Below are 14,096 nucleotides of genomic sequence, written 5' to 3'. Positions count from 1 at the left end.
TATTTTATGTTTCCACTTTCCAAAAACTATTTGTTCCTTATAGCAGAGAGAAAAAAAATTCTCTGATCATCAGTCACATTAAATTAAAAAATATTCGACAGACTACATAAGACTACAGTGTTTTCACCACAAGATGTTTTTTTTCTAGTCATTTGAGCTTCACACACTATAAAAAAATTTTTTTTTTTACCAGCAGCCCAATAAGTTTCTCTTAAACATTATTATTATTATTATTATTATTATTATTATTATTATTATTATTAATAAACAGGAAGACACATATAAGACATGATGAGGAAAGAGACAGAAACAGCAAATCAAAAGAAAGGATAGAAATACAGATATGCTTATGTAATGGACAGGATGTACCTGAGTATAATTACTATGTGTCTAAGTAGGTGTGTGTGTGTGTGTGTGTGTGTGTGTGTGTGTGTAGGTAGGGGCTTCTCAGCTGAGGTTTCAGGGCGAAATTTGGACAGGATAGGACAGCAGCAGGGCCAGTAAAATTTTATTTGTTAATCCATCCATTTTATTTTATTCTCCATTTCTTTAGTAGTTTATTTTGGTATGATTTTGTTAGATTTTTTTGGTTTGTTTTCCCCTTTTCCCTACTTCTAAAGAAAGAATCTTGTATGAATGGGTGAATGAACGCTGTCTGTAGTGTTTAAAATGCTTTGAGTGGCCGTTAAGACTAGAAAAGCACCTTACAAGTGCAGTCCATTTACCATCTACAACAAGAGCTTTCCAATAAAACCATTATTATGAAGCTATTGTGCCTAGTTGTTATATAGTATCAGACATGGGGCCGACTATCAATCCCTGAAGTTTATCAGTGCTTTCCTGGGAATCTTGCAGTATACCTATGACATATTAAACCACTATAATTACACACTAAACAGATGATCTGTTGCACACAGAGCTTACTAGGGCTGGGTGATATGGACCAAAAGTCATATTCCGATATACTTAGGCTGAATATCGATATATGATATATATCCCGATATTTTTATCACAAAGTGAGAGCAAATGTTCAGTCATTAGCAGTAGTATTATTAGTTTTATTATCAGTAGTTTTATTGAAACCGTTTATTTAAGTGAACATAAATACTGTATAACAACAGGAGTACCATTTAAAAAAAAAAAAAATCAAAGCTCCATAAAGTGCACATTTAAATAAAAAAAATATCTTAAATAAAAATAACCTATAAAATAAAATAGGATCTTTTTCTGAAAAAAATATATTTATATGAGAAAAGAATAATGAACATTACAAAATAACTAAATATGACAAACCCTAGTAAGGGAAGCATTTATACATAAAAGAAAAAAAAAGAAATATATCGATATATGCGATATGGTCTAATTCCATATCACATTTAAAAATATATCGATATATTTTTTATATCAATATATCACCCAGCCCTAGAGCTTACCATGTGTATCGACATGAAAAATACAAAATGCTCATTTTAATAAGTCTGCTGAGGGCAGTGTCATCTCCCATCGATACCGATCAATAGGTTATCGGATAAATATCAGCAGGGGCTCCATCATCATATCTGAGATATTCTCATAACGAATCACAAAGTAACCCATGAAACAATTCTGTCACGATACAATGCCCACAATAATGGTATCATGATACCATTCTGCGATACTCCATACATGGCAAGGCAATAGTTTACAATAGGATATCTGTGTGACTGAAGAAGAAAAATAGTGTTAAAAAGACAGGAAATATGTATTTATTTTTTTACTGCACTTAAGTGTCAGTTTCCCAGAATATGACAACTGAGTGGAAACAATTAACAGCAAAAGGTCTTAGTTTTAACAAACACACACACACACACACACAGACTGCAACTTGTGCATGTGCCATCATTCCAATGTAAAATAGCCCGTAACTGGTGAGTTAAATTCCTGGACTGCATATTTTGATAAAAAAATAGAAATATTGTTTGTCAGTGTTTCAATAATGTGTCACTGAGGGAACGATATGATACGCTCCTGTATCAATATTCTGTCCCACCCCTACTCATAACCTGTTAAAACCTCGACAAAGCTGTTTTTCCTCTGAATGTTTGGAACAGACTAATGACTGGGATTAATTCATAGACGTTTTACCACAAATTCTGTTGATTAATGACCTCCTACAGTTTAATGGATTTTCCCAGAATGATGTTAAACGTAAAACATTTAGAGGAAACGATTAGAGGGATCAAAGATCAACATATCGACAGGGAGATTTATGCTCTTACATGACCCAACCCTGAGGGTGCAAAGGTCAGCTATTTGTGTGTGTGTGTGTGTGTGTGTGTGTGTGTAAGTTACACACTCAGAGTTTTCCATGTGTCCATTTGTCTTCGACAGGTATTCATACAGTCCCCACTGGAATTGTTTTAGTAGCGTTTTTGGCGTCCTTACATTTTTTCATGTGTCAGGTGTCTTTTTTTTTTTCTCGCCTAGGGAAGTGTAATTTTCTCGCCTAGTGAAATTTGCATAGACAGCTGTTAAAGTCATGCAAATAACCTGCTGTATATGTGTTTCGATCTGTATCTCTGTTGATTGATCAAGACTCCCAGTCTTTTGGTTTATTTGATTAAACATAGGAACACTGTTGCTTTCTTCCCATGGAGCACATGTCAAAACAATAAAACATTTCTGTTGCAATGAGATCATTAAGGTTTTCATCGGAATAGTATTATATGTCAAGAAGCCAACCCAACCAGATCTGATTTGATTACAAGGCAAATACTGGATCAATATAACCCATATATAGGCATAACCCTACTCTGCATGTGTGTGTGTGTGTGTGTGTGTGTGTGACATCATTCCACATTTACTTGTGTGGGTGTTGACTGTGTGGAGCAATGCCTGCTGGGAAGCAAGCTGTCTCTGCTCCACCTTGTCAGAGTCCAACAAACACTTGCCATAAACACTTGGCCACACACACTCCTGTCAGACACACTCACATGGGCGCAGTCACTGTGGCTCCAGCACAGGTTATATATTCCAAGCATGTTTCAGGTGGTGATATTCGTTTACAGTGAGAAACACTTACACATACCTGGCTGTATTTTTGGCTAGTGTCCTTAGCAGCCTCACTCAAACCTCAGCAGCTGCACTGATATGTAAATATGAACTACCCACATTATAATATTCAGCCAGAAGCAGCAGTGAGGGTTGGTGTTGAAACTGAACACGCACACCCTTATTTAAAACAGTCGTCCACTGATACACACTGCAAAAAAAGAAAAGTTGGGTGAACTCAAAATTTCAAGGCAACAAACTTCGATAAAATTTTAAGTTGGACAATTAAACTAAATATTTTAAGTTTTGTTTTTGAGTTTGCTCAACTCTGAATTCAGATTTTTGTCAACTCAACTGTAAGTTGTACTAACTTATAATTTTACATAATAAGTTATAATAATTTAATCCTTACTTCTGCAATGTGTTGAATTGGCACGATTGTAACGCCGCTATAGCCTGGGTATACCCAGACTGCCTTGCGCGCTCGAATTTAATTTCGAACCTCCAGACGGTCTGGAAACTAGACGGAGATCTTAGCCCTGTTTTAGGGATCCAATCACAGAGCGGGGAGGGACGGCAAGACGATGACGCGTACTACTCGGCACTTGGAAGCTTTCCGGATCCAACATGGCTGCTGCAGACGCGAAACTCTCTGTAGCTGTAGATGGTGTTTTAAATAGTTTAGAGCGAAAGTTGAAAGGCGAAAGGTCTCTCGGCGGCTCCGCTGTCCCCCGGCTGGTAACGAGATCACCGGTAGCGGGGCTATTAGCGGTCTCGGCCAAGACCGCCGGTCACCACCGGTGATCTCGCTACCAGCCGGGGGACAGCGGAGCCCCCAGAGACCCGCAGCAGCTTGTTTGTTGCCCATAAAATCAGTGGATGTGTGTGGCAGAATGACATGAGGGGGAATAAAGCGTGAAAATAAATAATCTTGCAGAAAGCGAGAACTGGAGAAGCAAAGCAGCAAGCAACACTCTCTCACAGACACACACACAACAAACATCCATCTCTGTTGCTCTACTACGTCATCTGGTATAACTGATCTGATTGGCTAAGAGCTACCTACAGACGCTTTGATAGACATTCTAAGCGTCCAATAAACGGCTCCGGAGGATCGTAAACCGCACCTCCTCTACGGAGAAAAGCATTGAAGGAGTCCAGACCTAATCTCCAATGAGATTTGGTCTGGTGTTAGCCAGGCTAACGCCGCTATGAAATGTCAGCTAATGTTGCAACCACAATTTTGAGTTAGCATTGATACGCTAATGGCTACTCTTGTAGCTGTAACAAGGAGCGCCTCTAGCATCAGTTAGCCGCTAGCATCAGTTAGCCGCTCGCATCAGTTAGCCGCTAGCATCAGTTAGCCGCTAGCTTTCGCTAATGACCGAATTTCACCGCTTTCCCGCATTTCACAACAAAGAAATAAGAGTTAGCAGAACTATTGTCCCTTGTTTTGAACCCCAACTTAAAGATATAAGTAACAACAACTCACTTACTTGTTTTTGAGCAGACAACTGGCTTCCTTTGTTGTGCTAACTTACATTATTGCCCTAAATGTCAATAATTTATATTTCCAAGTTTTACCAACTTAAATCACTGTTTTAGGCCAAAAAATACAAGTTGGCTTTTTTGCAGTGCAGGTATTTAGAGGCCAGCAATGTAATTCAGCCACGTTGTGCTTTACTTTTCATTTCAGGACATAAAAACATATAAACAAATCATTTATGGCTACTGGGTTCATAACATGTGTCCCAACTGTCTAGTTTAGCTTCAGTATTCAAATAAGTTCCTGTTAATCATGTTTACTAGCAAAACTTTCTTAGCAAAGCTTGTTGTCTTTACAGTGTTTTACTTCTACTTTCCAATGCTTTACTATAATGTGTCATTCCTTTAATAACCAAAGGACAGTCTGTATATAAGGGTGATTCTCATGAACATGGTACAGCTCATAGCAAAAATCCAAGAGCATTGAATACATATTTTCTTTGACCCTTTATAACATATAGCCTACAAGCTAAAATCACTGTTTAATATGAATTTTTCATTTATTTAAAATTTTTAAGGTGTTTTCTGACATTTTTAGAGACACTGTGAGCAAAATTCATTCCCGTAACACATTTTTAAATAAATAAAAAACAAAGAAAAGTTTTTTTTTTTCTTTCGCAAGCACTTAAATATGCTCAAGTGTAGCTGGTATCACCAAAATGTGTTTTATTAAAATATACACATTTTAATTCAAACAATTCTATCATTACCGTAACATCTAACCATATTTTCTCGTCAATTTTAATTCAGATACTTTATACTTTATACATTGTTAAAAACCATTATATTTGATTATATTCTGTTAAATTATACATTTTTAAACAAATGTATATTTATTTTTATAATGTGTATTGGATATTTATTGTATATAAGTGTAGGGAAACCATGACATTTTTATCTAGACGCATTATGGTAATGAATTTGTGAATCAAAAATGTGTTTAAAAATATAGAAAATATTATTTTAGCACAAAACAATGAATTGTGCCTCATTATGGCTATATTGTTCATTCATATAAAAGTGAAATATATTTAGTTTAATAAAGTATGTCCTTATAATCTTCACAGACTTCACTGGCTTCATGAGAATCACCCATAAATTGATTTTATGCTCAACCTCCAAGTTCTCATAATTGGACAACAATCTAAGAGTGCTCCAATCAGGATTTTTGAGACAGATGAGCAGAAGAAGTATCGGCCAGTTACCAGTCCCAGGGTCTATTGGGAGCCGTCTATTCATCATGTAGCATTTATTTATTTATTGGCATTATTATATGCCAAATGGAAATCTCCCTCTGTCCTACACCATGCAACATTACTGCCATTTATTTAACAGAGCTTCCCCTGCTCTCGACACTGTGGCATAGAGCAGTGATTCCCAACAGGTGGGGCCCGACCCCCCCAGGGGGGCGCCAAAGATCCAGGGGGGGTCGCGAAGCCCTCTTGATTTTAAGGGATGTAATAAATCTAATATGTTTAATATAGATGAGTCAGCATTTAATTAATTAGTGGGACAAAAACAACTAAATACAGGCCACATTAAACGTTTATTAATTTATTTAAATTGAAAAATCACTATAGAAAAGTTTAAAAATAAAGGCTATATCGCGAGAATAAGGACATGTGTAACATCCCTCCTGCAGTATACACAGGTAACCTCACCTAGTGGTAACCTCACCTAGCGGTAACCTCACCTAGCGGTAACCTCACCTAGCTGTAACCTCAACAAGCGGGAACCTCACCTAGCGGTAACCTCACCTAGCGGGAACCTCACCTAGCGGTAACCTCACCTAGCGTTAACCTCACCTAGCGGTAACCTCAACTAGCGGGAACCTCACCTAGCGTTAACCTCACCTAGCGGTAACCTCAACTAGCAGGAACCTCACCTAGCGTTAACCTCACCTAGTGGTAACCTCACCTAGCGTTAACCTCACCTAGTGTTAACCTCACCTAGCGGTAACCTCAACTAGCGGGAACCTCACCTAGCGTTAACCTCACCTAGTGGTAACCTCACCTAGCGTTAACCTCACCTAGTGTTAACCTCACCTAGCGGTAACCTCAACTAGCGGGAACCTCACCTAGCGTTAACCTCACCTAGTGGTAACCTCACCTAGCGTTAACCTCACCTAGTGGTAACCTCACCTAGCGTTAACCTCACCTAGTGTTAACCTCACCTAGCGTTAACCTCACCTAGCGGTAACCTCAACTAGCAGGAACCTCACCTAGCGTTAACCTCACCTAGTGGTAACCTCACCTAGCGTTAACCTCACCTAGTGTTAACCTCACCTAGCGTTAACCTCACCTAGTGGTAACCTCACCTAGCGTTAACCTCACCTAGTGTTAACCTCACCTAGCGGTAACCTCAACTAGCGGGAACCTCACCTAGCGGTAAAATCATCAGAGTTTCCCTGAAGGAGTAGCACTGTCTCTATCGCCAAGTGATGTGAAGGATTTTACACATAAATACCAAACCTACCTAAACCTAGGCAACTGATACCGAATTCCAGGTACTGATATCAGTTCATATGTGGACAGTACTGAACCCTAGTTTGACATCCTGGACAGCAGGAGAAAATGTCTTGTGCGTCATCTGATTAGTATGTAAAGAAACCACTGATCAAACTATTAAGAATGACTATCTGGATGTAACGATTGGTGGCCCATCAATCAAAGCAACTTTAGCGAGATCATTTCTCCGTCTTATATTGTACTGAGTGTCGAACCACGACAGTGTTTTGGTTCCAAAACGTCATATGTCATATCCACAGCACTGACCATGAGAAACTGTCAGGTTCCTGAAGTTTGCATCAAACGTCTGGTCAGATTCACACTCTTGTTTACTTCTTTCACCAGTTACAGATGTCAATCAAACAACAATACAGAGTCAGGCAAAGTTCTTTTGTTTAAACACCATTTAACATTTGAGAACACTGGGTTCTTCTTTTGTAGCAAAATGTTTTTCTATAAGTCAGATAATGAGGAAAAAAAAGATCTATATCATTGTGAAACTCAAGTATTTAAAAATCTCAAGTTATATTGAGCGCTCAAGAAATGCTGTTTCTACACTACTGCTTTATCAATAGTTCTACTCTGTTAGTGTTTCTAAAGTAGTATTACTACAATATCCTGGACCCAGATTGTGTATCTCATGTCATATCAGTACCTGGGAATCTTTAAAAAATCCAGGTTCTCATAACACATTTGGATGTTCTGAAAGTATTTCCATCTGGATGAGAAATATTCCATCTGCTACACAATTAACACATTTCACACATACGTATATATACACATAAGACCACGACTACAGTAGCTGCTCTGCATCAGATCTTTTTTAATAGTTAATAATAATTTTGGCAAGCCATATTGTCTTCATACTGTCATATCTAGCACAAGATCAAATCAAGCAGTGTGAAGGCCATGTTGTATTCAATTACTAGAGTGAGTGATTTCCTTATTGTTGGGGAACTTGGACTGATTCAAATACAGAACATTAAGGTGTGCTCACTGTTAGTCTTAGGTGTGGCTCATTCTCCAAAAATACTTGATCCTAAACCCCCCATAAGGCCACTTAATACTTATACTTAATACACTTAATAACATCTTCTATTGGACCCCTCATGTCCGAAAATCATTCCGTTTTATGTGTAGTCTCCAGAGAAACAGACAGCTTTATACAAAATAATGTTAAGGTGAAATTTGGACCACTGTTCAGTTTTCATCATCTGATGTTGCAAAGTGTTAAGATTGTTTTTTCAAACTACTCATTTGAAGCAGAAGATTACACTTTTCATGTTAATTATCATCTGTCTTCGCAGCCTTAGTCGTACCCCTTATGACTAGTAAACTGGTCTTCACTTCAAATGTCAAAGTGAAGTTCCTTCTCTAATTTTGTCCATTTGTTCAGATTCTGAGTGACACCATTTAACACCTGCATAATGTATTCTGTATGTGGCATTTAACATTAGTGCAACAGCTGAGACTGACCCGAGCTAACACACACAACAGACGTGCCCAGTGATTCACTTTGTTCTGCACTCAGTGTGTCATTAACTCTGCTACAAACCCAGCCAACACTTTCCTCTATCTTTTACTCTGTGAAACCTGCTTGCCAGCCAAGTAGTACTGAATTTCTTGCAACATAACAGCTTAACTAATTAACCTAAAAAATAACCTTCAGATTTTGCCATACAACATCAGTCCATAAGGTAGGATTATTTTAAAGAGATAGTTCAGGATTTTGGACATTAAATTATGGTCACACGCGGTGAGGTTGTGTCTTATTTTGTGTTCTGGTCTCGTTATTTCCTGCTAGGGTTGTCACGATACTAAAATTTTCAACTCGATACCGATACCCAGGAAAATATTCGATACTCAATACCATTTTTGATACCACAAGGATAAAAATAAAGACCTCAAAATTTAACAGAAATATTGAAAATAAAGAAAAATGCAACATGTAAAAATGAACAGAACCACAGGTTAAATATTTATAATCAAAAACAGTTGTGCAAAAAGAAATTGCAACTATGACAACAAGCTTCAGGTCTGAGGTAGTGCAATAAATAAATAAATACAATAAACAATAACCATTAGAACAATATTTTGAGGTTGTATGCTTGGCACAATATTAGACAAGCTTGATAAAAAAAATAACAATAACTTAACTTAAGTGTTCATTCCTTGGCTATGTATCGATACTTTTGAGAATGAGTATCGTATCCAGATACAACGTTTTAGTTTCGATACTTTTTTGAGTATCGATACTTTTGACAACCTTATTTCCTGTTTTATTTTGAAATAGTAACTCCTCTCCTTTCAGATCACTTGCCCTTCCCCGTGTGTCATCTGTCTGATTGTCTCCCCTAATTCCCGATTGTGTTCACCTGGTGCTCCCTTCCCTCCATGTGTTCAAATAGTCTGTGTTTTCCCTCGTCTTGTGCGAGTGTGTTTGACCCCGTCACCATACCAGCCCGTGCTCTAGTTTATGCCATAGCCACAGCTTGCCTTGCCTTGCCTCGCCTTTTGAGTTTTCCTCGCAAGAGTGATTTTTCTTCGTAATTTAATAGCGTCGCATTAGTATTTAGTTTCATAGTTTTTCTAGGTAGCTGTTTTGTTTTCCAGCGGTTGAAGTGATTTTCTGTTCAGTTTTTTTTTTATTTCCTTAGTCCCTTCTCCAGGTTTACTGAGCGTTTTGTATTTTTCCCTATCAGGTTTGGTCCCTCCCTTTTGAAACGCCTTTTGTTTATTAGAGATACTTTTGTTAGTTTACCCTTTTGTCAGGTTAGATAATATTCCCCGTTTTCATAGATTAGGATTTGTTTGTTTATTGATTAGTGTAGTTGGGTTAGGCTTATCCTCCTTTTGGAACGACTTTTATTTAGTAAGATATCTCAGCTTAGCTTTTGTGGTTTTTATCACACCTTGTTTCCTTTCACTCTGTTGAGGATTTCTCTGATTGCTTTCTGAATAAAGAGATTTAAAGTACGCCTGCTCTGCGTCTGAGTCCTGCCTTGAGCCCGGCCTGCCAATTATATGAAATGCTTGCCAGTGGATGCAACTTTATTAGCTTACTTTCCGAGCAACGGTTTTGAAATTCTGGCCTGTTCTGATAGTAGAATAGGTCGTTTCAGCAAGCTGGCAGGGCCACGAAAATACAAAATTTTACTCCACTTTTTTTTTTTTTTTTTTTTTAAAGGCCAGTAAATACAATGACTACTCAAAGTGATATTACTATGTGCTGTAGCTGGCTGTCATTGTATTTACTGGCCTTTTTTAAGAAAAAAAAATCGTGCCGAGTGAAGTTGGTTTCTGATATGCATGAGGACCTTTGTTGTGTGGTGGAAAGGGTGACATTTTAGTTTACACATAGTTAAAAGTGAAGTAAAACCTTGTAGGTTCGTGACCCTGCCAGCTTGCAGGAACTATCTGTTCTTTGTTCAGAACCGTCCAGAACTCCGACACCGAAGCTCAGAAAGTAAACTAATAGCTTTGCATCCAGTATTTCATACAACTTAATGTCCAGAATCCTGAACTATCCCTTTAACTTCACTGATAATGAATAAATTCTTCATTTTGTACTTGACTTCTTTGATCCCCCCTGAGGGATCTCTTGATCTCTGGTCCACTTAGACAAAGTGACTCAGTCTTGACATTTTCTGTGTGTGTGTGTGTGTGTGTGTGTGTGTGTGTGTGTGTGTGTGTGTGTGTGTGTGCATTCAGAGACATGTTGATTGCAGACTTGGCAGCCACGGTAACCTTTGTGGAATTGTGCGAGGAGGTGAGAACCATGTGCAGCGTTGCCAAGCAGCAGCCCATCACACTCAAGTGGATCGATGATGAAGGTGGGTGTGCCTCACTGTCAAATACTGTACATCACTCTGCATGCTCTGTCTTGTTTCCAACGCACCTGCTGCCGTCAATTCAGCTGTCCACACTCTACAATGTGATTCCATGACCAATAGTGTCTTATGTGTTGAGAATACCTGCAGTTAAATCAAGAGGCTTATTGCTTTCTTTTGGCAGAAAAACTATTCATGATGTTTAAAGTTCCCTGAACCGTACAACACCACATTAAAAAAAATACCACCTCTGTGCTAAGGAAATAGGAAAAGCCGGAAAAGTAATGCATGGTAAGATATCAGCACATACAGTAATTTAAGAACTTAGCTATCTGATGCTAAAGTAAGCTTTGCTGCTTATGTTAGTTGCCAGACGGACAGTGACAGGAGCTGTGATTCATATGATGACGTATACCTGCACTGCACCCTATCTTTCAGTGAGTGAAGAGAAAATGTCTTATCATCTGAAGGCAACTTAACACTGTGTCTTCTCAGAAAATCCAACAAATTAAAAAAAACAACAACAAGCATTTATTTGTCTGATCAAAAAAATATATTTTTTATGAGCTATTTTTGGGTAACTAGCAAACCATAGATGCTTTGAATACAACCTGGCAGGTCTACATCACCAAATGATCTCATGTTTGAATATACACAAGTGACTATATTTTTCAGAAGTGAGGTAGTCAATATAAAAAAAAACTGAAGGAGGCGTGCATGCTTGCAGAATACTTGTACTGTAAAATAAAAACTATAACATGCCTGCACATCTCCTGTTACTTTCTCCATTTACTTCAGACACTAGAAAATAACCTGCTTTGGATTAAAGTTACAGTGTTGATAACAATTTTCTTCTACCTTCACAAACACTAACATGTCACATGTACACATGTACAACTTTATCATAGTCAGAGATGCGTCATGTGTTGTTAACGGTGTCATTAATTTGTCCAAGAACCAATGCAGTTTTGTGGAGAGTCTGAATCAAAGAGCGGATACATTAATTATTTTTTTCCACTGCATTTTTAACTGGTTTGCCAATCCAGAGACTTATTGTAAAGAAGATTAGGCTTCTTATATTTAGCCCACACAGTCTGTTCAAAGTTAGGTCTCCACACCTTTTCAGAAATAGAATCACATAATAATAATATGTATGTATATATGTATGTATGTATTTATATTGAAGTTTTGTGTGTGTGTGTGTGTGTGTGTGTGTGTGTGTGTGTGTGTGTAGGGGACCCTTGTACTATCTCGTCCCAGATGGAGCTGGAGGAGGCATTTCGTATTTACAATCGAACCAAGAGGTCTGGACTACAGCTACACGGTGAGTTAGCCCTTACTAATAAGTTAATTATTAATCAATAATAAACTGTAATGAATATTTAACTCTTTTCCACAATGGAAAAATTAAAGAGACTTGAAACCCAGGGTACATACTGAACCTCAGCAAGAAACATTTAAGGAATGACAAGGCACTTAACGCAACCGTTTATTCATGTTTTTTTGTTTTTTTTTAAGATATTTTTTTGGGGCATTTTGTAGCTTTATTGAGAGAGAGAGAGATATTGAGAGTGAAAGGGGGAGACAGAGGGGAAGACATGCGGGAAAGGGCTCCGAGCCGGATTCGAACCCGGGCCGCCCGCTCACGAGGACTGGGCCTATGTAGTACGCGCTCTACCAGGTGTGCCACCGGGAACGCCCCAATGTTTTTTCATGTGTACAGATTTTTCAGTTCGTATAATTTCATGGTGTTTATGGATATGGATTGCATATGGGTTAGGGTTTTCAATTTAATGAACTGTGCATATATTTCTGATGCTTGTGCATGGTGACAGGAGCACAAAAAAACCCAATCAAAAACAAATTGTCAGTTTCTTTTAATTTTCTGTCTTCTGCAGTCTTCCCCAGTATCCCAGAGCGGCCTGGCTTGCCCTGCCCTGGAGAGGACAGTGAGTAAATCAGCTCTGCTTCCACTCTCTATCCCCCTTGAGGACTACCAATATACCAATGATCTCATGCTGTTTAACCGGCACTGTTAAACTAGGTTAAGCATCCATGTACCTGGCACATGGCTTTGGTGTAAGTGCAAAATGGAGCTGGGCGAGAGCTCTTTGGATTTCTTTGGACTTATCCGATAGATGTTAGACCCTCAGCTACAAGACTCAATTGTAAATTCTTTCGCCTCAGTAGCAACGCTGAGTCAGCCATGATTCAGAGTTAACACTGGTCACAAAGTAAGATCATGCAGTTTTGCAGCCAGAAGTGTATTCCAGCCAAGCGAAGTCTGGGAAATTGAGAGTTTATAATATTCCAACTGGTAAAACAGAGGGCGAGCAGATTTGAGGACAGCAATAGAAGTCTAGAAGTCTTTCATCTCTCTTTTTCAAATTTAGACATTTATTAATCTTAAGAAATGCTTTTGCTTAGGTTAACAGCAGCAACAGCAGCAAGTGGCGTCACAGGTGGATGTGATGTGGAATCGGGGGTGGGATTTGTGACTTGTGGTGAGATGAGGCTGTGCCTCAGTTGGTAGAGCGGTCGCCCATTGATTGGAAGGTTGGTGGTTCGATCCCTGACCATGGCAGCCTACATGTCGAAGAATTCTTGGGAATTCCTGATGGTGGCAGGTGGCACCATATAGCATAGCCTTGGCCACCAGTATGTGTGTTTGAATGGGTGAATGAGCGCTGTCTGTATTGTAAATCGATTCAAGTGGTCGCAAAGACTAGAAAATCGCTATTTAAGTGCAGTCCATTTACCAGTTAAATTTAAGTTGTTTTCATGCATGCTACCCTCTGATATCACAATAACTAGCTATCTGTACAATGGCTGGTAATTTGCAGACCCGTGTTGTCCAACTTGTTGACAGAAAGTAGGTGTGTATGAGAAAGACGATGTGTATGATTTATGCAGGCCAACTCTGAGCCAAGCCTGGACCTGGCTCGCCTTTCTTCTGCTTCCTCTTGCATCCGGGGGCCTCCTCTTTGCCAGCTCTGCCGTACTCTGCTGCGTGGGTAATCTCCACCAGGATTGAGCGAAACATTCCATGGACTTAACCACTGTAACGATCTCTTCAGTTTTAGATCTTAATTAAAGCTGCTAACTGCTGCAGAGCTAAGAGTGTAGCTGTAGCTCTTTGGGCAGACTGGACGCTACAGTGACTCACTATCGCCTCTAGAGGTAC

General features: G+C 38.8%; 1 protein-coding gene across 1 annotated transcript in view; it reads left to right on the top strand.

Moving 5' to 3' along the window:
- Positions 1 to 14,096, top strand: part of prkcz (protein kinase C, zeta) — a 175,155-nt gene that overhangs the window by 4,004 nt on the left and 157,055 nt on the right. Inside the window, exons 2-4 of the mRNA XM_059333243.1 lie at positions 10,794 to 10,915; positions 12,147 to 12,236; positions 12,811 to 12,861. Of these exons, the coding sequence (XP_059189226.1) occupies positions 10,794 to 10,915; positions 12,147 to 12,236; positions 12,811 to 12,861 (263 nt within the window). The remainder of the gene's footprint in view (positions 1 to 10,793; positions 10,916 to 12,146; positions 12,237 to 12,810; positions 12,862 to 14,096) is intronic.

Source organism: Centropristis striata, chromosome 5 (genome assembly GCF_030273125.1).
Source record: "Centropristis striata isolate RG_2023a ecotype Rhode Island chromosome 5, C.striata_1.0, whole genome shotgun sequence".
NCBI lineage: Eukaryota > Metazoa > Chordata > Actinopteri > Perciformes > Serranidae > Centropristis > Centropristis striata.
The sequence above is the reverse complement of the archived record's forward strand: the minus strand, read 5'-3'. Positions and strand labels throughout refer to the sequence as shown.